The 24,412-nt window shown below is 39.4% G+C and overlaps 1 protein-coding gene across 11 annotated transcripts in view; it reads right to left on the reverse strand.

The window, feature by feature from the left end:
* NRXN3 (neurexin 3) overlaps positions 1-24,412 on the reverse strand; it is a 708,775-nt gene that overhangs the window by 85,490 nt on the left and 598,873 nt on the right. For 7 of the 11 annotated variants that reach the window (XR_008437480.1, XR_008437481.1, XM_053979710.1 and 4 more), the window contains exons 15-16: positions 23,285-23,341; positions 21,713-22,020 (exon numbers count right to left, since the gene is read on the reverse strand). Coding sequence is in view for 9 of the 11 variants with exons in the window: in XM_053979710.1 (XP_053835685.1) it covers positions 21,713-22,020; positions 23,285-23,341 (365 nt within the window). In the remaining 2 variants the exon portion in view is untranslated. The remainder of the gene's footprint in view (positions 1-21,712; positions 22,021-23,284; positions 23,342-24,412) is intronic. The other 4 variants (XM_053979714.1, XM_053979713.1, XM_053979708.1 and 1 more) reach the window with 1 other exon arrangement.

A 24,412-nucleotide genomic window follows, 5' to 3' on the forward strand; every position in this document is an offset into this window, starting at 1 on the left:
CAGCAGAAGCCATACTCCATAGGCTTCTGACTGGCAGTGTTACAAAAAGCAGAAGGATGGCCATTTGATGGAAAATCATTATCTTCCCTCTCCTGTGTATGACCACAGTGATAGTGGCACAGGAGAAGTACATGAACAACCTGTAGAAGTTGCAGTGTTGACAACACACTTCAACTCCTCTTTCAAAAGCATCATCCTAGAACTGCAAATGTTCTTTAAAAAAAACCCAATCCTTTTGAGGCTTTAGAGAATCTTTCTTTAAAAAAAGTCTGGCAGCAGTGAATTTCAACAGTGCTGAAGGCCAAAGATTTCCCATTGCAAATATCTTTCTATCAGAAGGTCATAATCCCATTCTGTAGAAATAACACCCATCATTAAGAGTACTTGTTTCCCCCAAAGTCATATGTCTCTGGCCTCAGCAAAAAGGTGCCATTTAAGGGGAACAGACTGATGCTCACTCTGATCACATTCTCAATGTGCATACATACAAGAAAGAGCAGTGAGCGTATTTCAGTGATCAAGCTCTTGATTTTATCCCTGAGCACAAGATTTCAGCTAGTGATTTCAGATTTAAAAGCTTTAACTTTTCCCCTCATGCTAGGAAGCTTCTCAGGTTATAGCTCTATGCTTTAGATATTGGGATCTATCAGAAAATGACAGAAATTATGCCATCAGTAACAGAATATATTAAAGTCCAGAAATGGGATTGCTAGAAGAATATACTTGGAAGCTACAGAAAGCATTTTTATAAAAAACTCAGTGTATTACAAATAGTAAATTAATAGACTTGTGCCATTCTGGTAGAACTTTTAAGGCCTGATCATTCAAGATATTCTTCAATAAAATAAACCAAATAAACTAGATCACCCTACTCCCACCTATGATGGTCATACTATTTGCCTAAAAACACGGGATCAGTGTCCAAAGTGTAGTGCATTTCAGTAATACTCAATTCATTAGTCATTAAATTGAAGACCATAAAAAAGTCTCTCTTTAATAATATATACATCTTTTTAAAAGAGAAAATTACAATTTTTATGGAAAGCTTTTTTATCCTCAGTTATAAATGAAGAGAATTTGCATTGATGTGCATAAACTAAAGGGAGAGAGAAAGAGGAAGATGAAAGAAAGTGTGTGGAAAAAAAAGGAATGTAACTAATTGCAACACAATTTATTAGCTTCAAAGGTCAAGGCAGTCAGTGTTTTTATTGGATCTGTTTACCTAGGGGCATTTGCAGCGCCTTGACCTGAAACAAATGAGTTGCTGTGGCAGTGCTTCCATATATTTATGTCATTCCTCGGCTAATGCAAGTATTTCTTGAAGTCCTAGTGCAGCACAGCCAGCTCTGTCCAGTCATTATCCATTGGCTGAAAATGCCAGGCAACAAGCAGTGGCACAGAACCATCAAATAAGTTTTTCCAACCTTCACTTCATTGCTACTGGATCCTCTTTGCCCTTGGGTTGGTCTGGTGGCAAACATCCTTCACAGGAAGGAGATGGCAGCAAGGGGTTGTGCAGAGCCCCTTCACTGAGGAACGTGCCTATCCATGCAGAAGGAGTGTTTTCTGGAGAGTTACTCCTTGCCAGGGTATTTCAGATGTGCTCTGGGATACTCACAGCACCAACAGTATAAAAAAAGACCCATAACTAGTAACCAGCAGCTTCCCAGATGATCTACTTTCAGCTGCATTTCCACTTGAATTTCCAGGCTTGCAACTTCTCTCGAAAAGAATGGCTCATCTAGTTAATAACGAAAGTTCAGGATAGTGGAGTTTTCCAATTCACTCCAGTTAAGACTATTAAATCTTCTGTAGCACTGGCTCAGATGTCAAGCCTAGTGGAAAATGGCATCCTGGCTGACATAGCAGATGTTATGAAAGACCAGCTGTTATGTTCACCCCATCTTTTATTAGCTGCTTTGGCATGTGGGCTGAATTTTTCTGTCTTGAGACTATAACCCTGAAATTCCTAGTAATACTTTTGCCAGCCAGCCTTCAGCCTCTGCAGCTGGGTTGCTGAGTTTCTCCGAGGGAAGCACCCAAGGAAGAGCAGATGATACCTGAAGATGCTTCAAGTATCCTGACTTCAGAAATGCTTGCTACAGAAAGTGTTGCAAGTTCAGCCTATGAAAAAATTACTCTAAAACAGAGATGTGAACTAAAGCCTCTTACATGAAATGAAGCAGGAAATGGCAGATACCAATCTTCTCTTCAGCTGGGGGTTCTACAGTGCCACACTGGACAAATGAGGGATCAATTCTACAAAACTATAGGTCAGTACTATTACTTGTTCCTGAAAACATGCTGCACTATTGCTAAAACCTGAACTAGTGGTAGGTTTACCAAAGGCTTCAGCAGCTGAAGTACAAAACCAAGTGCACTAAAGCAGCTATAATTTTTGGCATAATATAATACCTGTGCACTCATTTTACATAAGCCACATAAATCTTACAAATTATATTGACTCTGAACCATTAGTGATTTACATTGGATATATTCTGGAAATCTAGAGGCATTAAATATTATTCACATGACTTATTAAAAATGTTTTGCAAAAACAGTTGAAGCCTTCAAGAGGTTAAATTGAAAAGCCTATATAGTATCTATAGCCTATATAGCCTATATAGTAGCAAAGTTAACCATCTTTTTCTTTTAAAATATTCCTTCCATCTCAGTGAGCACAGTATCACTAGTTCTTAGACATGCCAGCAATGCAGAAATTTGTCATCTAATAATAGAAGTATTAGAAGCTGCTGTGATGCTCAAAGACTGAATCACCTTTAAGTTCCTTCTACCTGGCGATAGTCTGCTTGTGAGACATACATCTCAACAGAGAGAGGAAAGACAACATTCCAGCCTCAGGCTTTCTATACATACAGCAAAAATTAGAAAACCAGGACGTAAAACTGTCTTGAGAGCAGTGCTTTCATGGGATGACAAAACTAATTGGAAGTTTTAGGCCTGCAATGTTAAAGGAAAATTTTATTTCAGGCTCTAACTAAAATGAAGGCCCCATAGAGGGAAGTTTTTACAGAAGCTAAGATACAAACAATTATCCATGCATTAAAAAGTACTGCAAGAATTAATTTAAGAAGAGCAATAATCCTTTTCCTGTATGGTGCAGATACCAGACATAAGAGCAGGCAAAGGCTGATAAGAGGTAACTAGAACTCACTATAAAGTGTCAGAAAGTCATTGTCATACAAGAATGAAATGCTGAAAAAATGACATTGACTGAAAATTCTCATAGTTCCCATTAAAAGTTTGAATGAGATATTTTAATTCAAGCTGATATTATTTAGTTATACACCTCACTTCAGTTTTCAACACTCACTCAAACTCCAGTCCAATGTTTATATTCAGTTTTGACAGTTCAAAGAGTTACTGCATTTGGGAGCTGTTGGTAACCATCAGATACCACATAATGTCATGCTGGCACAGTACTGGTATCTGCAATTATAGTTTTACACAGCTCAAAGAAACAACTTAATTGTACAAGTGTGTACCAGGAACAAAAATACAAAAGATCAGCTGGACACAGGCTTACTGTAGTGCCACTGTTATAATTATGTGATATATTTGTTTGCAATACAGCTCTAGCAATATATTAAAAAGTTTAATGTTTGCGACATAGCTGGCCTGTGTGTAAAATTGGGCCTAAGGAGACTGATACCACATTTTGTTTGACAGCATTAAGAGATCAGAATCTTGACCCATCATTTTTATCCCTGAACTAAAGCTCTGGCCAGCCTTTCTTCTTTTTAAAATACTCATTTTAATTACAGGTAAACAAATGTGATGATCCAAATAAGTGACTGTGACACTGCAGGATGGAGAAACACAAATGGTTTTCCAGTGAGAACAAAAAAATCTCAAGTCTGAGAGTGGCCACTGACATTTCTCATCAATGCTCTTTAGGCATCTCCAGCCCCATGGAGAGAAGAGCCATATGACTTCCCTGCACCAGAATAAATGTGTAAAGCAATACCCATTTGCTGGAGATACACACAATTGCTCTCAAAGACTGTTCCCTGCTTCTCTGTAGTCAGAAGTGGAGGTTTGTCCCAGAAATGCTAACAAGTTTGTGCTAGCTTGTGTAAGGCTCTGGAAGAACAGTGCTGGGCAGGACAAGACGACAGCACTCAGAAAAGAAAATGCAAGCTATTTTTGCACAGCTCAGAATAGGAACACGGCGCATAAAGCTCATCATCTGCTGTGGTTACCTTCAATCCCAGCAGTGACAAGTGCTGGGCTGTATGTGCATTCTCATTTATCTGTGCAGCTCCAGGCTGAGGGCAGACAGCACCCATTTTACCACAAGACCATGCTTGTGAGACAGGACAAGTGTATTTTCAATTTGCAAGTAAGCAGAGTCCTGTCAAGGGCAATATTAATTTCTACAGTGTCTGAAAAGCAGCTCATTATTCCTGACTCTGCCTGCGGGTTATTGGTGCATTAAATAATAAAAAAAAAAAAATCATCCCAAATAAAGGCATTTGTTGTTATTGCCAGCAGTCTGCATTGGTCTCCAGGAAGACGTGTCAGCTTACTGCAGGTTTCTTCAGATATATAATGACAGTACTAATAAAAGCAATTAATTAGTGTTTTTCAGCTATACATCCAAAAATGCTTTACAAAAGAAGAAAAATAAAAAAGAAATATTAATGCCACATCACATAAAGAAATATTCTGGGTACATAGGGACTTAAAGGCTGGGCCCAATATTATGTTGAAGTGTCAGGCAAAGTCTGGAAACAAAATGTTATTGAAGAGAACAGAGAAAATGGTGTCTGTAACAGCTGGGGGACTTGACCCAATGACCCACGTAAGGTTTTCCTGCAATGGAATCCTGTAACTCTATAGTTTGTGCCTAAACAGTTGATTCTGCTGTCCTGTCTACTAGACTGTGCTAGAGAAGGAGACTGCACAAGTTATCTATTTACTGGTAACAATTAAATCAGCAAAATATCAAACAAAATTTCTACACTGAAAAAATTGCTCAGTGAACTACAGAAAATACCATGTGATTCAGGACCACTAAGAAGACTGGTGATAACAAAAGGAAGTTTTGAGAGTTCAAGGCAATTTCTGCATCTCTGTGTCAGCTCAAAAACAACTGTCTTCTGGAAAAGTCTCTGTCCTCTTGAAAAGAAAAACCAAACCATACAAAAAGCCAAACTCAAAAAACCCAAACACACCCACTGAGTATCAGAACAATTCAGAACAAATCTGGGGTTTCCACCCAAGCTGCAAATGTCAGACCACAGCCTGCTTGCATAAAGAGCCATTCTCCTCAACAGAAAGGCAGTCCTCACTAGCAAGTGTCAGGCAGTGCAGGGAATAAGAATTCTCATGATCCCAGATTGTCATAGTTAAATATTTCTGCAGTAATCAAAGAAATTATGGTCTAACTTTATTTCAAGAATGAAATGAAGTCCTGCTTTACCAACAGAAAAGAAACAGCTTTGACCTGCACTGAGTAACCCATACCATGTCATTAGATCATTGTGAGGTGGCAGAGGACATTTACAAGCTGGATCTTGAGTTTGTCATTGTTTGTCAAAGGAGAAAGCATAAAAAGAAAAGGTAGCAGGCTAGTATAAAGTAACAACTAGTTTAGAAGCTTGCTTCAACATTAATTCTTATTATTTCTCCTGTGTAGTTATTGAACAATTTCTGTTTTGTTTAATTCTGATTTGAAAGAAGAGAGTCAGGTTATTTCAATTTATAGCTAGCTATACCTAGCTAGACGTTTTCACCACTCTATAGTCACTGCTGTGACTACACTGATATGAAGTTACCTGTGACGCAGCCTTGAAGTTACCTGTTACCAGGTGAGTGAGAGAATTCTAGACAGAAGCACAGAGCTTAATGAAGGCTGTCTTAAACTGCTTCTCCCATATACACTGAATTTTAGGCTGCCAGTTCTCATGGACTGGATTACAGAAAACAGCAAACAACAGGTATGATTGACCAGAGGGTTCCATTTGTGTAGTTTTGTAACACAAAATCAAGGCTAGGCAAACAAGAAAGCAACTGATTCTGAACAAATAAATGCCAGTATTTTATATTTTGTGAAATGTACTGCTGTATTACCATGCCTAATTGAGTAATAAACATCCTGGGAGGATTAAGTATTTTCATAAACAGTGCTTGCAGGAGTCTTAGCCACGACAGTAGTTTAAGGCAGTAGTTTAAGCACTCCTCATGCTCTGGGAATCAACATCTAGGGACAGAATCCAAAAGAAATATAGCACACACATACAAAATTCATGAGCAGGTGCACTGGGAAGGTAACAATGTCCTCAGAAACCTCCTGGCTGTTTCATGGGTTCAGCTACTGTCTGCTAAGCCCATTGATCAAATTAAGACTAAGCCCTGCAAGGCAGGTGCCTACCATTGTCCCAGGAAAGAGCTTCATTCTCTTTGTATTTTGCAAATTTGCTGGAAATGGAAGGGTGCACCCTGTTCAAAGAGATGTTACAGAGCCTCTAGCATTTGTGAGACTCATAAAAGCAACTCCATCCGAGGGAGTTTATATCAATGTATTAGGTTTGTATTCAGCTGGCATTAAAATAAACAAAAGGTTTAAAATAAAGCACTGAAGAAGAAGCAAGGAACTATGAAAAGATAACTGCATGAGGAAGGAGAAAGACATGTGATGATGGTGTGATGCAAGACAGTGAAGAGAAAAAACAAATACCAAAACCAGAACATGCAAGCTGAGACAGAAAAGGTTAAGTCTGAGCCCTGGCAGTCTAATGAATTTACTGTGAATTCTTTGTGGGGGAGACAGCTGCCACTGAGTGCACATAAACACTCCACAGCAGAGCAGCTTCAGAAAGCACAGCAGAGGTCATTCAGAAAATCTCGACATCTCAGAAAGCCTTTTTTATTTAGAATAAAAAATCTAGAGTTTGACATGAATGGTTTGATTTGTTTTCCAGGTCTGCGGAAACAGATGACACAGTAAAGCCTGGAAAGTGCATGTGAGCTCATCATTTTTACAGAAGCCTTACAAGCATCTCAGCCTTGGTGAGAGGATCATGCAGATGTGCCTGCCAGTCTAGCTGTATTTTAATAAAAAACTTGCTTTCCTGGACAAGTAACTAGTTTCACTTGGCTCTTCTATCTTAAAGAGAAATAAATTCCTCAGAAACCATAAGATGTTAGCTTGGTACAGAAGGAGTAATGAATAAACCGTTCTCATGGGATGCCAACATAGGGTGTGAGATATCAGTATAAGAGGTCAAAGCCAAAGGTAAGTTTAAAGAAAACCCTTGACAACTAATGAAAATCTTTCACTGGTTCGAGAAGGACTTCAAAGTGGTAAAACTGTCACAAAAGGAAGAGCAGTCCAAGAAATAAGTCATTAGGTGAATATACCTAGGGGAAAAAGGATATTTGTCTGAAGCAAGTACTGTAGTCCTTTAAAAGGTTAGGATCTGTGTCTTCATTAGGCACTACAGAATGTAATACCATGCAGAGAAACTTCAATAACACTTTGCAAGGGCATTGAAAACTTTGCCATATTAAGAAACAGCCTTGTTTAGAACAGAAGCTTCTGACTGACATCCTGCTTTACTGTTGCAGCAGTGGTTGAAGACATTAACGTCCCCACCAGAGGTTACTGTCCCTGCAGCAAGGGCAATGAAGAAGACTCGTGTGTCCATTCCTCCACAGCTGCAGTTCAGGAACCAGCATGCAGTCTAACCTGCTCATCTAAAGGGGCTGGCACTGCAGCACAGGCTGTGACCTGCAGCAGCCCAAGCACAAGCGTTATGTCCTGATCTGCCAGCTCTGCCAGGAGGCAGCTTAAAGGAATGATCAGAGACATGTGAATGATGACCTACTAAACGGCAAAATTCAGTAAGGGAAGTCTTTAAGTCTCAAACATTGAATCTTTTCTATCTCTTTGATTCTGCCACTGAAGCTGGCCACTTGCATTGTCTGTTCATTTGCTACCTCTGAAGACAGTTGCAGTATAACATTCTATCAGTCAAGTCAGGTCATGTGTGAACCAATTAATCTGAGACAATAGATAATATTTCCTGCTTTTCAATAAGCAATGTGACAAGTTAATATGGTGAACATTTAACACTGCCTAAACTGAGTTAATTTAGACTTAGTTTGGATAGTGCTTCTCTGTTGTCCAGACATACCTGTTGTTCCTTGACAGAAAAATAATAAGAAAAAAATCAAAACCACTTACTGCCTCTTTGGATGAGAAGAGCTTGCACATGTTAACATGATATACAAAGTACACCATGAAATGCAGATGGGGAAGATTCTCATTAATCAGTGAATGTAATTTTTTGTGTTAGAAGGGGCCATTGTTGAGGTAATGGTCATCTTGAGATCATTTGACTATTCAGAAACCTTTTCTTAAATATCAGTTTTAGGGCTGTCCTGATTTACTGACAGCTTGGTTATTTATATCCTGCTTTGGTTTGTTTTTGCTTCTTGCTTCATGGCCATGTTGAAAGAATCCTTCATTGCCATTCCAGACTACTGCTGACTTAGCTATGCATTATTAAACAATAATTAGCTGCTAACCTACAATTAACTGTGTGTCTGTGATGAAAACAAACAATCCTCAGATACAATTTGTAAGGTGCTTCATAAAGAAATCTTGTTAACAGCTGTTTTCATTACTGTTAGCATGCATACACAATAGTCCAGCAGGTGCCACAAGGTCTATCCCAGAGCCTGAAGCCTTTGGGCAAGCAGGTTTGAAATCCACCTGCTTCCCTTGTTACAAAAAAAGAGAATCACAGCCCTAGACAGTAAGATTTGGCTGGAGGGATTGCTTAAGTCAACTCCCTCTACCTGGTACTATGTCAAAGGCATCAACTGAATTATCAGTTTTCCCAACTTACACACAAGTAGGAATGCAAATTCTTTATCAAGACCCAGGAATGGCTGAACTTCTGCATACAGTCTGATGCCAAACAAGGTCAAATTAAGTTAAAATTGGCTTTCTGATGCTGCCATGTAGGCTACAGCCCAAATTTCACTGCTCTGTGCAAAGGAAAATCATGCCAGACACATTTAAACAGAGCAAAAATGGCACCTGGAACAACATGATCTAGGTAAATGAACAATGACTGCAAGCAGTGATCAGAAAAATGCAGTCCCACTAAAAACACCATACCAGACTAACAGGACAGTCCACACTTCTCCATATCTCCTTCAGGATAGATGTACAATTTCCAGTAACAAGTGCTTATGATCACATTCTTCAGTGTTGTGAATTTTCTGTTAAAATATCACTTTGCATTTTCAGAAGGCAAATCAATGTTCACAAACACATCCTCCCTTCTATTATTCTATATGTTTTAGAACTGGCCATCAGATTTTCTTACATGAAGATTTCTAATAGAGAAAATTTGTTTCTAGTAATAGAGAGTATGGCTACTCCTGCCACTGACATCTTTGACAACTTTGAGGCCATAATTCATATTATGGTTTTTATTATAGTTTTTATCTGCACAACTCAAGTCAGAAAATGTTATTTTCCAGACCCACACTTCCGTGCAAGTAAAAGTGAAAAATTAAATGATGACTGCTAAGGAAAAAACCCAAACCCAAACAAGTTATTAATTCAGTTTTACTTCTGCAAAATAAAAACCAGGCTTCCTTTCTTTCAGAAAGTACTTTTTTTTCCTTCTTTTAAAGGGCCTGTCTGGATATCAAAAGGGAAGAGAAATGGCAGGGGTCTGGAGTGATTTTTTTTCTAGAGTCTTTGCCTTCTATGAATGAATTTGCACAAGACTGCAGAATAATGCTCTGGTTTGAAACATGATGAAGTTATGATTTAGTCTAGTCTAAACTACATATAGTTCTACAGTAAAATGTATCAGTGATATTAATAAAATATACTAATAAAAGATGAGAATTTCTGTCTCAAAGAGATCAAATAAACAAGTGGATTTCTGAATTCTAGGTAAAGTACATATGTGTTTTGAATTAATAGTCATTATTTCTCCCCACATCCTTAGTCTGAATTAATGGACCATTGCAGGTGGATGACAGTAGAGCTGCAAAACTCTCAGATGCCAAGGCAATATACATGACAGGTACTGCAAATGTAACTTACCAGATGGACCTTAGCTCTACCCATGGATAATAGTAATCACTCCTGTTTTCTCTGTAATGTCCTATTGGGAGAAGTCTGGTACAACACTGCCTAACCACTGTCACCTTTCATTGCCACCAAGTTGCCTTTCAGCTTTAGAAGGACAAAAAAGCAAGGGAAGAACAGCTAACAACAGGAAAAAAGACTCAAAAAAATGAAATACCCAAATCCTTCTGACCTTCAGCTACAGCTGCCATTAAATCAGGTTTGAATAGAGGAGAAATAGTAAGTTCCAAGTGACCAAACCTGGCAGAAGTAGAGGGACAGCCAGCCTGTGCTATTCCCTCTCTTTGCTTCTAGAACAATCCTCGGTGTTCTAAACTGTTATTTACACCCTCTGCCTTGCTCAGTCTGCAAGTGTCTTGGGGAAAGGTGATGACAGTGCCATCTTTTCACCCTATTTTTCCCCCTCACAGTAGAAGCCCTGATGCCATTTAACTGTGGCTGCCTTTGATGCCTCGCGTCCACCACTACAAGAGAAAGCAGGAGAGCACAAGTGCCTGCCGAGAGTTGCAGCAGCAGATCTTGCCAAGCCACGCCAAAGGAAACCTGGCCCTGTGGAGAGAGCAACTCAGAATCTGAAACAGAGACATGTCTCGAATGGTACAACAAACCATCATAAAAGAACAAGTCACAGACTGCAGGGCTAACAACTCACTCCTTTTGATACAGCATTTCCTAAGGCCAAAGTGAACATAGCAGATCCTGGTCCTTAACAATCCATTGCCAGGCTCTCACCTTCCTGTCCAGTTCATGCCAATTTCCCTCCTTTTTTTCCTCCAGGAATCACATGGAGCAGATGTGAACACCATTCCCATGGCTTCAGGTAAGAAAGGACAAAATAAATAACTTGCAAGCATTGGACATTAGCTGAGAGGCATCCAGAGAGACACTAAGCCTTTTCACAGCAGATTGTAAGTGGTCCTTGCTTCTTGCCAGGGCAACAAATGTTACAGCCAAGCAAGCAGAAATTTCTCTGCTGTGCTTGAGTCCATAAACAGGACAACGTGTAATCAGCCATCTGAGCACCAAAGAATTATTCATCTTCAGGCAAGCAACAATACCTCAGAATGAGTCAGATGTGGGGGTGGAAGAAGTCCTCTATGTGAGAGGCTCCCACCACAGTGGTTCTTTCTGAGGCATATACACAACATACAACCCTCCTTCTTCCATCCATCTTTCCTTTTCACCTTGGCATTCTTATTTATGTCCAGCAGCTGGAAATCCTGCTGATTCCCAGCAACCACACACAGCTCTGTTATAGAGCGGTTCCAGCTGCCCTCCTGGCTCTGGAGGAAGCCCATAAGCTCTGCTGCACAGATCCTCCCCTAGAGCTCTTAAAGCTGCGTGCCTTCAGGGACTCCAGAGAAACAGGCTGTATATTCTGACCTGCTTACCATATCTACATTTCTAAATTTCATTCTCACTAATTGCTAAATCTCAAGACAAGCAGGTCACAGCAGTAGTCACCTGAAAAGCCATTGCTCACAACCTTAAGAACAACAATCAAGTCTGGCAGGTGGCAGAGTAAATGGCAATGCATTAGGCAGTTAAGACAACTATATACAACTTAAGCAGTATATGTATGCATATATGGGACAAACGTGAGGAGAAGAGTGGCATGTATGAGGAGTGCAGAATCAGTTTTAGCTTGCTTTTCTACAAATATCTCCAAGGAGGCTATGTTTATAACAATGAAACAAATCTACAAATCTGGGCACTAGAGACCCGAGTGCTCACATAAGTTTTAATACAAATGGCATTGCTCTAGCAGAGAACAAGAGGATTAACTGCTGCCTAAATGTAATCAATTGGGAGCTAAGAAAATTATGCATAAGATTTGGGCCCTAAACATATTTGCAAGTCTGGAGCCTACTCTGACGGCATTATGCTAATACATCCACAGCAAAGAGTAATCAAATAGTCTCCAGGAATACTGACCCTACCAAAAAAATGCTTCCAAAGCATAGATATCACAGATCACAGAATGACTGGGCTAGGAAGGGACCTCTGAAGGCCATCTCATCCACCCCCCCCTCTTCTAAAGCAGGTTAACCTTGAGGAGGTGCATAGGATCACATTAATGCATTTTTTGAGTACCTTTAGAAAAGAGATCTCACAACCTCTCTGGGAAGCCTATTCCAGTCTCTGCCACCTGCACAGTAAAGAAGTTCCTCCAATTCAGAAGAACTTCCTGTGTTTCAGTTAGAGCCTATTGCCCCTTTCCTGGCACCACGGAAAAGTCTGGCCCCATCCTCTTGACATCCATCCATCCTACAAGATGTTTTGTATACATTGATAAGATCCCAAACAAGTCTGTTCCTTTAATTCAGGTATTCCTTTCTATATTCTTCTGCTCAAAGCGAAAACAAAATAAGGTCTGACCTTTTAATTACCATATCTTTAAGTCTTTTTTCTTAAGATCCTGAGGAAACAAGACAATTGGAATCCAATCCTACCCACTCATAAGACAGGCCTCCTACTTAAATCTAAGTCATATGCATTCAAAACATCCATTTCTGTTTTTATCACAGCACAGAGCACACAGCACAAATTTTCTGCTCTCTGCTTTGGACTCTAGAATCAAAGTGGTACTTCAGGGTCTTAATACCACTATGAAAGACCTAGGCCAAGAACCAGGGAGAAGGGAAAGGGAATACACCACCTGATGGAATTCACAAGGTATTACCCGTACTATCAGAACAATGCCTGTGAACTTGGTTGTGACAAGGACCAAGGATGCTTATTTGACTACAGGGAAAGAAAAGAACCATTTACAGAGTAGGTTTCTTGACAGATGTTGAATGAATAGAGTAAGGATTAGAAAACAGTAGGTCCTGGCTCAGGACCTGTATCCAGCCTGCTACAGCCTTTTAGCTTTCTAGCTGAAGTACTGCAACCCCAAAGCAGCTTGGCAGCTCACCTCCCTCTGCAAGATGCTTGTGTTCCACTTGCTGTGGTCTGTCCCATTAATCTTCTCACCATCAAATGTGCTCTAACCTCTTGCTTCCTGCATTAAGTTTTTCTAACAGAAGGATAATATATTAAAGGAATAATAATAACACTGATAACAATAGTCTAAGAAATACATACTTCTTTCTCCATATTTCCCCTCGTTTGATTAGTCTCCCAGCAAGAGCTGCATTAATCACTGGGACAAGAGATAAAAGATAAAGTCCAATTTGAATTTTGCTGTGTGCTACTGAGAATGTATGTGTGTGTTCAGGCAGGAGGGAGGGAGGCCGCAGGATAATCTGTCATTTTATATATTTATGCTTTTGGAGGCAGTCGGGACTGGTTCTCCATTGTTACCACAGATTAAAATCATTCATGTCCTTATACTTTCATTGGAGGTCATCGTTCAGGAAAAGAGAGATATTATGACCAAGTTAAATTCAAGCTATTTCTGCAAATCTATGTGTATGGCTTGGACACTGAGGGTATTGCTTGGATGTTAGAAGAACACAGCATGTAGTATTTTTTTGTCCTTACCTGACCTGACTCTTTTTACACTGAGTTTTCTTGCTTTGAAACAATTATGGGAAAAGAACTGTTGCAAGTGAGAGGAAAAGGTGCATTTTAAATTATCTTAGTACAAGTGAGTGTTCCCAGCTCTTTTCTGACTTCGAATTGCCATGGAAGAATCCACAGATCCTCAGATCTCACTTCCAGCATTTCTACTGAACTGAGTCCCAGCCAGCTTGGCAAAAATAAAAGACTTTATCCTTAGGGAACATGGACTGTGGAACCAAGAAAAGACTAAAAGTAGAAGAGTGGTTACTTGGCCATATGGTATGAGTTTGTCTTTCCCTAAAAGGTTTCCCTAAAACCTTTGCTTCTCCAGAATAGAGTTCCTAGAACCATCAGCCTACCAGTTCTGGCCAGGTCACTCCCCCACTTTAAATCCTGCTGGTTCTTTCCCATATCTCTGTGAGAGGGATGTATCTCATCCTTTGGATCTTAGTTACCATCTGTCCCTCAGCATTTTCAACATTTCCTACTCTCTTATCATGCCCCCTGTAAAACTACTGGTATTCCCTGGGAATTGTCCTTACCCAGAAATCAATTTCCTTAGAACACCTAATCTGAGACCCAGTAAAATGGGCAGTACAGCACCAGTTGAAAACTCTGAAAGTAATTATTAGGGAAGAGGATCCCTTTATTAGTCATTTTAAGGGTGAAAAGCCAATGTATTTTGTATGTAAATACAAACACCAAATACAAATACCAAACAACAAATAACTTTTCCTCCAAAAATCCACTGTAATAAAAAAGGGAAGCATTTATATCCTATGCAATATGAGGAGAAGTGAAAACTATTTTCTCACCCCTTTGGCTTTATTTTTCCTTGGAAATTTTGTGGAAACACATTCTTGTCTTTCAGAATTTAATAGAAGTAATTTTTCAATCAAAAGGAACAACATCCCACCTACTCATATGCCATCTAAGGGAGGAGGTAAAGAATTGGTGGTTGCATAGCCTGTCTTGTTAATCACTACTTTCATGAGCTGTACCATGACAGACATATCTTGCAAATCAGTGACAACTCATCCCACAGATGAAAAAGAAACTAGCAGAAATCCTTCTGTTTCTGTTAGCTAACAACACCATCATTCTGCAGAAAATCCAAGGCATTAATTAGATGGTTTCAGAAAACAGGTCTGTCACAACAACACAGATGTGTTTCCAATTTCTGTGCATTCACTGAAATGAATGATCTAGGAAAGGTAAGAGGTACATTCCCACCTCTCTGCCAGTCCTGAAAAAAAAACAAAACAAAAAAAAAAAAAAAACCAACAAAGATCCAAACCAAACAAATAAAATGGAACTATATGTTCAGGAAGTATTCTGGCAATGTCTGCAGCTTCTAGGCATTTCCCCGAAGTATATAAATAGCAAGAAGAACAGATATGCTATAACAAAACATGAGCCAATCCTCCAACTATATTTAAGCCATAACCATTGATTCTACTCCATTTGTTTCCAAGTAGTTGCCTTTGCAATATTGGATCTCTTCATCATCTCTTGTCGCTGCACAACCATCCTAGAACAACACACTTGTCCTATTATTTCATTTGGCTTGGGATCAAATGTATGGTCAACTAGAATAGCTTCAGTTCCTGAGTACTGTATTAATCAGATTTTGAAAATAATCTTTCACGTGACTTTCAAGAATCCTTTTTGACAAGGTAAATGACATGTCTAAATGCACAAAGGGATACTGTGCTCTGAAAAAAAGTACATACTGATGTTATTAATTTTACTTTCTGAGAAATGTATGTCTGCCTTCCTGAAGAAGACAGGTATCAGCTTACTACAGCTGTTATTTCAGCTTCCTATTATTTTATTCAAGAAAAGGGTGTGCTGCTTGTTCAACTAAAGGCAAGTAAAAATTTCAGTAGTTCTTGGTCAAGACAAAACAAAGTATCAGAGAAAAATCTAAAAAGATTGTAAAATTCTAGGAAAGTGCTAGACCTGCCCCCTTTTATCCTCCCCTTGCTCTTTGATGCTGGGCCAAATCTTCACTTCCAAAATTGACAGGAGAACAGAACTGGGTACATGTGTCAAAAACACCAGCTGAGATTTTGCTGCAAGACCCAAGTGATTGCTCAGACCTGTAAGTTAAGGGAAGGTAATCTCAACCCTTTTAGAAATGAATCAGCCAACTCAGACCTTCTGTAAACTATTAGACTGAAGAAATAAAAAGGCAATGTGTATCCTAACAAAACACACAGAGGAGTGGCTGAAGTGACTACTTACTAATGCTGCTATATAAAAAAAAGGCTATCCAAAGAATTAGTGTAAGCTATATTTTGAGAATTCATGCTATATGCCAACGTGTGAGTCTCAAGTTTACCACACACATTCAGTCAAACCCCTGCCCTGGAGTCATGAGACAGACATCTGCATTTGGAGCCAGCAATGGCTACTAATTTAATGTTTAATGTTCCAGTATCACTGCTGGTAATGTCAACAAATGACAGCATAGACCCGCATATGCATGAACTGTTTTACAAGCACAATGTTCTCTATTACTGTAATTGTGCTTAACAGAAATGCAAGGCTGAGTTTACTTTCATCATCTGTACTTGTCAGCACTGGGGAGCATAGGCTGGAAAAATAATATTACAACAAAATCACATTCTTCTTTTGAATGGGCACTGCACTTGTGGCTCACTTATGGCACTTCTAGAAGATCGGATCCCTATGGCACTTTCAGAAGTGCAGCACAACTGTCTTCTGCAGAGAGTGGATGAAACCATGAAAATGTAACATTCTGTTTTAGATTATATGACCCTTACAGGTAATCTGAGTATCCTGAAAACAGCATCAATAAATATAATTTAAACACACCATACCACTTGCACATCTAATACTCACTTGGAGAATTTTTTTGTGCCTTTCCCATACAGAACATTATCACCATATAATATACATGTTTCTGGTTAGGTAGCTACTACATTACACACCAACGATTCTGTATTTCAGAGTGCACTAAATCTATTTGTAAAGTATTTAGAGGTCATTTGGTCTTTTTTCATTAGAGCTTTGCAGTCTTAGGATGAAAATGTCACTAGTGACTTATAAGAAGCAAAAACCAAATTAAAGGCCAATTTCTTTCCCTACCAAATTATTATCTATGAGTGTAAAAGAAAGTACCTAGGCAAGACCAAGGGTGAGACAATTTTATTTGTCTTACTGACAGTGAAAGTCTAATTAGACTGACAAATCTTCTGTGCTATTTTCCTTTGTGATATACACTGTAAGGAAGGATTTAGCCTGGAGCTGCACGTTATGGAAAGACATTAATCAAGATTATTGGACACTCAACAGAAAACATAGTTAGAAGGCTGAAAAGCCTAATGGTTAAAAATAAAGGTTGAGAACCTTATTCTAAGCCATGACAGTGGGCTGGACTCTCCATATAGATAATGGCAAGATCCCCTCTTCTACTCTCTACAGAGAACAATCTGCATGTAGTAAGTCATGAACTGTCATTCTATGGGTCTAAAATCATAGCTGAAAACATCCACAAGTAATATATTCTTGTCACCTACAAGTTATAGTTTGAACAGTTAGACAAGTGTAATTTTCTGCATCTCAAGAAGTTGAGGCATGCCCTGGATATGTAACAGAGCACACAGTTTCTGGTTCCTCATGGAGAGCATAAGTTAATCTGTCTTCCCAGAAGGGTTCTGATCTCTTTTTCACATAAAACTGTTTTGTTCTTGGGTCCTCAACCATCCATGCCATAGGCCAGACATATTAGGGACCTGCCCTAGGGCCTCCAGGAGATTACCTGGTTCTCCACTTGGATTTGATGAACTGAGTGTGTTTTGAATGGAAGATGTGTATCACGATGCATGATCTCTAGACTAGCTTTAGTAATTAACTTTGCACAAATTCTTTGAAAACTGAATGACCCAGATGTAAACAAAGACAGAATGAGCCACATAAAAGCATATGGAGAGTCTCCTAAAAAGCTTTGAACAGCAACTCATAAAAGAGAATTCTGACCACTCAAGCAGCTGCCATGGAAGCAGAAGACAAGAGATTGAGCGTCACTTTAACCTGTTTTCACAGAGGTCTCCCAAACCAAAAAAATCCCTGAAGTACTTCATTAATAAATGAAGTTGTTTTTTAAATCAGCAAATAGGGACAAATAGGGATTCCAGGACCTCTAACTAATGAAGTAACCCTGTGAGAAGTGTGACAACCTTGCAAGAATGCAGTGTGGTACAGCACAGTGACTCTCATGCAGAAGCAGTCTGCATGGCACCTTACTGTACCACACAGAAAAGCTAGCAGCTTGTCTTTCAGGCCTTTGTGGCTATTGTGGCAAAGCAGAAGTCTCAGAGAGGATGTTATTGTCACAGGAGAGTCTGATGTGTCAGGGCCCTGAGAGGCAGCAAGAAATTAGCACAGCACATGCCACTTCTGAACAGACTGTACTTAAATCCAGGACAAAACCATGCGTGAGAAAAGTCAAATCAGTGCTTCTTCTTGTGGCAGCAGAGCACAAGCATCATTTGCAACTCACTGAAACAAACACCAGTTGAAATTTCTTTTTCTCTCTTATTTTCAGTTAGCAAAAAAAGTCAGCTCTTGCTACTTCCTTCTCTGAATCACAGGAACAATCCCAGCAGTATAGCACACAGCCATATATCTCACCTGTTTCTCACTCAAATCCTAGCTGTCCTCCTTTGCCTTGAGTTTTACTGCCTTGCAGAAATTTAGTACAAATTTATAGACATTTTAAATGCTAATTTCAGTGCCACTGAGTATTTCCAGCAATATTTTTCTCTCAATTCCCTTTATCTTGGTTGTTTGTCCAAAACTATATATCATATCTGAGATCTTCAAAAGTTGATGCATACCATAGGTCTGAACATGTACTGTGTATTTCTAGACCTCTTCATTTTCCCAGCTGTTTTTCTCTAACTATGTTCTAAAATACTTCTGTCAGTACTCAGACTACCTAACTGCAGGAGGTGTCTTGGTGTGTGTTACAAACAAAAATATCTTTGCACTTATCATGCTCTTCTGCAGTTTCTTAACAAGTGATGTGTAAATCTAAGTTTTCTGAAATTCGCCTGGATTTCGTAACACTTTGTGATTACTGACTTGATATTCTGTACAAGGTTTATATGCATTTCAAAAAGGAATAGTTTAAGTTACTTACATATGAAAATGAGTAATACAAGTAGCACAGATACTCCTAACAGAGTAAGAACAGTAATTCTTTATCATGATTCGTGCTATTTCACATTAGATGCTTCACTTTTATTTGTATCATGCCTGGTATTTCTACAATTGACCAGAAACATTCTGTGCCAAGTAATGTGCATGTGCAGAATAAAAAGTACATTTTGAACCCAAGGAGCCTGCAATCTTAGCATAAAACAAGATATTACACATGGATACAGAAACATGGATAATAAAACAAAAAAAAAAAAGACAATATTGATTGACTTGATAAACAGTTGTCTTAGACCATCATCAGCCTAACTTTTTGACTACTTTTTGGCATGCATCATGATGACAAAAATGTTTCAATGGGATTGGAAAAATAACCTGCTATTGCCTTTTGTGTGATATCAGGAAGCAGAAAGATTCCCATGATCTAATCTAAGAAGTGAACAAAAAATGCTTGAATTGTGCTGATCAGAATCAGAAGAGGCTAATCTTTAAACAGCCATGAAAGCAAAGAATAACTGTTTATATCTGAGCAGAAAAGAGAAGAGGAAGCTGGAACAAGGTAATAACTAACTAACTGTATTTGTACCTCTCATAGCCTTAGGTATCTATATTTTATGTTTCCCAAAGAGTAAACTTGCTAACCACCACTTAGATCTAAAATTGCAAGCAGGCTTGATGATGGTGATGTCGAACACAAGCAAGATAAAATAACCATTAGGCACCTGAAAAACTGTGGCTGGAGATACTGCCCAAACAGGAAAAGACAATTTCTTCTCACTTTCACCACACAGATACTGCAACTTAAGTAGACAGAATCAAATTCCACCAAAAATAAGGAAGAAAGCCAAGCTATCTCTGCTGCAACAGCAATAAAATGGCCCAATATTGAAATGCAGAAAGTTGTAATGGAGGTATGTATTGACCTTTATTTTTCTTTCAGCGGGTAGCATGAAGTGTCAAAGAGTTATTGCTTTAATATCAGCTGAGATGAGGCCATTTGTTGTGGTGCGTGTGTATCCAGGAAATCGCTGCTCTAACCATGTTTTTAGAAGCACTTTGACACTTTATTAAATCTTCTTGATGCTCTTTCAGCACACAGTGGTCTCTGTAGGCTGAGTGAACTGCCACGTAGGCTAGGCAGGAAGCTTTCAGAAAGAGTTCCTTTTCAAGCAAGCCAGCACCATTTCCAGCTTGACCCAGCCCATAAAGGTCCAGTGCCACTTTCTGTCCACTGGCATAGCTAAACACAATTCTGCTGCCTTTAAAAATTATAGAGGGCAGGATAAGAATCACCGACTTTATTGTTCTGGAGATGTAACTGTACAAATATTTTCTCTAAAATTAGAACTGCAGAGAAGGAACTGTAGTTCTCGCAAAGTTTACAACAAACAGTGACCAAACATGGGGTAATTTCCCCTCATTTAGTTGAGGCTTTATAAAATCACCTACTGGGTGTTTGATGCTAATAACTCAATTAATCCTAGTCCTGTTGCCATCTGGATTTACAGAGTACCAAAGCAGGCACTGTTAAACCTCAGCTTGGAATTAATTACTCTATAATAGTTGTAAATTCCACTGCAGCCAGACGTACCTCACAGAATCACGGAATAGCTGTGGTTGGAAGGGACCTCTGGGGGTCATCTAGTCCAAACCTCTGGTCAGCTAGGATCATGCAGAGTCAGCTGTCCAGGACAATATGCAGGTGGCTTTTGAATTTTAACAGCATGGACTCCACAACCTTTTGGGGCAACCTGCACCCCTGCTCAGTCACCCTCATGTTACAAATGTTTCCTGATGATTAGAAGGAAAGTCCTGTGTACCAGTTTGTGCCCACTGTCTTTGGTCCTGTCACTGGGCACCACTGTCATCTTTACACTCTTCCTTCAGCTATTCGTACACACAGTTAAGATCCTCCCATGAGCCTTCTCTTTTCAAGGATGAACAGTTCCAGCTCTCAGTCTTTCCTCATACAAGAAATGCTCCAGTCCCTTACTCATTTTAGAGACCCTTAGCTAGAGTCTCTCTAGTAACTCCATCTCTCTAATGATTTCAAAACACATTTCATTCCAGTTGATAACACAATAACATGATAGCATACTGCTGAAATTAATAACCCACAGCTCAGATTGGTTAGTCACATGATTCTTTTCTTTGCATTGACAAGGAGACCCAAGTGAAGGTGTTTATTTCTAATCAGTACCATATTCTGGCTGCCACAAAAGTGGTTCCAAAACCACTGCATTTTAAGGGTTGAAATAACTACTTTGGCACAATTAAGTCACATAATCTGAAATTAATTTTTTTTATATAGGAATGATGATTTTTTTACCAAATAGATGGGAATGGCTCTATGTTGGAACATCTACGTTTTACAAGAAACTGATCTTGATAGCATTCCTTCAAAATTCTCTGCAGGAAGGCTATAAAAGGGAAATAAAAAATGACTCCAAATGGAAGTAATGCTCCATTGCTTTTCTCCTCATTATGAACTTCACTATTGCAGCAGTTCATCCTGTCATAATAATAAATAACCATACACCCACCTCCCATTAAGCCCGTAACTCTCTTCGGAATATATTTCCCCACATATGGAACTTTTGAAACATAGTTGAAACCTTGTTCTTGTTCACATTGTGACAATCTCACACAAATCGGCTCACACTAGATCAGGAGCAAAATCTACTCCTATTCTTACATGTTTGTGCCACAACAATTCAGCCAGCTGTTTGTCCTGTGTCCAACTCAGGAGGACAACATTTTTAAAATAAAGAGTTACATGGAGCATTATTCAGAGAACATAGCTCCTATGAACTTATAAATAAGCAGCGAGACAAATTAAGAACTGAAGGGAATGAAGAAGACTAATTGACTCACCTGGATGCTGGGCGGTGAACGATTTTTTCGGGTGGTAGTGGTCGCCATCGTGGTTGTTGTTTCCATAACTGTAGTCGACATTTCCGGTGGCACCGATGTTGTAGGTGTTGTTCCCAAGATGGAAGGGACTTCCCCAACGAGTCGGACGCTTCCATTGATTTTAATGTTGGGGTTGTTCTCTGCCGCCATGTTCAGCACTTTCAGGCCATTGTAATAGAGCCCGGAGAGCTGGCCTTGGAAGAGACGCCCTCTGTCCTTCCCTCCTATGGCTATTTGCGCCTGGGTGTTGAAGATCGTTAACTGTCGTCCTAGTGAAGGGGGGTGAATAACATTATTGACAGACATTTCCTTCAACTTGCATACTACATTGAGCCCCGGCCCGAAGGATGGAAGTAGATTCATTCTTGGGAGTGCATATGATGACTGTAGAGAAACAGTATGGAAATGTGGTGCCTAAAAGTCATCAATAAGGATGATTAGCCTGGAAGTATGAATACCTGAAACTGAACCTTGTACCCCAGCATCCACTCACACATCAAAACTCTGGAGGATCTTCAGAAATTTGAACTCGTTCTTTTAGGATTGGATGAATTTTAAACTACAAATAGGACTTCAACATGTGGCTATTTTTCTACTATCAATTCAGACTGCAGTACCTGTCAAGCTTTAGCCCATAAATAAACCTCTTTTTGGACTGGCTAAAGCATTGGATTAACTCATAAAGCCACTTTTAATAATGACAAGGTTTCAAGGGTTGGCTCAAAACAGTGAAACATCAGGTAAAAATAAAGTGATATAAGAATTAAGTAGGAGTGTTATGACAGGATCACTCATGATCTTTCACCTGTAAACTTTGTGTTGTGAAGGCTTGCAAATCTAAACCCGAGAAAGAACAAACACAAACATTCCTATGTCTCTGAAAGAGCAAAGCTTTTGAAATAGTGAGGATAACAGTGTTTCAGATGCTTTCGCTCTTACAGACAGTGAAATTCAAATGTAGGCAGGATTATGTGGTTTAGTTAAGGTCACATCTTGAGTATTAGAAAAGGTTCAATATCACATGTAATAAAAATACAATTATTAAAAATAAATCTAGTAACAATTGCCAATTCACCTAGCTCTGCAGGACACATTACATTCAGCCTGGACTGCTCTATAAATACTGTTTGTGTCCCAGGCTGCACTAGGTTGACCATGTCAAGAAATAAATTGCTTCATGAAGTGCAAAGGCAGTGCCTATGATTTCATTGTTCCTCAAAAGATTAGGGGCATGCCACCTGAAATCTGCTGAATTAGCACACAAACTAGACTGGACATTGCTCAGAAGAGTTATTAATGCAGCTTCGAATCAATCATCATTTAAATATCTTGTGCTTTCCCATTTTTACAAAGTTTGAAATATATTTTCCAATCCCATTCCCGCTGCCCAGTTCTCACTTGCCACTTTCTGTCTAGTCCAGCCTGATGAGAGGTGCAGAATGCCACCATGTAAGGAAAGCACAACCTATGATCCACTGCTCATTCCTTCACAGCCAGTGGTTAGAGTAGATCAAAATACATGGGGGAGCTCACCAATTTTAGGCGTCGTGGCAGGTCTCGAGGTCAAGTGGTGATGCGGTGTAGCATCATCTTATGGTGACAGGATGGACCATGGGGAAGAGAATGGGGACAAGAGAAGAAATGTATCTGAAAGTAGTTCCTGTCCCCAGATAGGGCCCTAGCTAACTAAGCAACAGTATATGGAGAGGTGGAACACACAGACATATGGAGGTGGGCTGCACATCCCTTGTGCTCCTCACTCTCAGATTCATAAATGGAAAATCAGGACTTGGTCAGGGTGGAGTAATTGATGAAGAAATGAGAAATAAAAATGGGGGATATCCTTCCCTTGGAAAGTGTTGAAACACCTGATGTGAAGTTCTGCATCTCGGGAGGTTTTAACTTGCCAGAGGCAACATATGTCTATTAAAACATCAATAAACATGCACAGAAGCCACACATCCTCAGAATGTAAATAGAGCCTTTACTCTTGTCTATGACAGAAATAGGGCCCAGTAACAATGTCTGTTAAGACATTCATCCCTCTCAGCCCAGCTCCTGTCTGAATTAGAGGAAATGGCACTGTGTAGAAGGTCAAATTCCTGTCCCATACCATGTCCTCAGAGCTTGCTTTTCTTTTCTATCATGTTGTGCTTTGGATTTTATAAGGGATATGCTGTAAGAACTTTACTATGCCATTTTCCCTTCTCTGAATATGTTCCCTCCCTCTAGCACTGTAGTTCTGTCCATATTGTCCCTGCCCCTACAAACTCAGACATGTCACTTGCTACTGTTCCCTTCTTCCCACCTCATTCATGATAAGAGTGCCAAAGAGTAGAGGTAAGATGAGTAAAGGGACTTAATTTTGACGTTATCCCTGAAAACAGATGGAAGATAACTGTAAGTTCAGTTTTCCATTTGCATTTCCATTCCTTTCTTCCCTTGAATTAATTTAGTATCTTTTTTCATCTTTTGCCAAAGGGAAGAAGGTGGATGGTGATAAGAAAGGAAAATTTTTTGCTGTTCCAGGTAGGAGAGCTCCCCAGACAAGGATAGTAGAGGGGTTCTGTCACTTTTTCTGGAGGATTATGACTTAGCTCTGGATGTCAACTATTCTAACCCAAGATCATAGCATAGCTTTACATGTCTGTCATATCCCTT

Source organism: Vidua macroura, chromosome 6 (assembly GCF_024509145.1).
Source record: "Vidua macroura isolate BioBank_ID:100142 chromosome 6, ASM2450914v1, whole genome shotgun sequence".
Classification (NCBI taxonomy): Eukaryota; Metazoa; Chordata; class Aves; order Passeriformes; family Viduidae; genus Vidua; species Vidua macroura.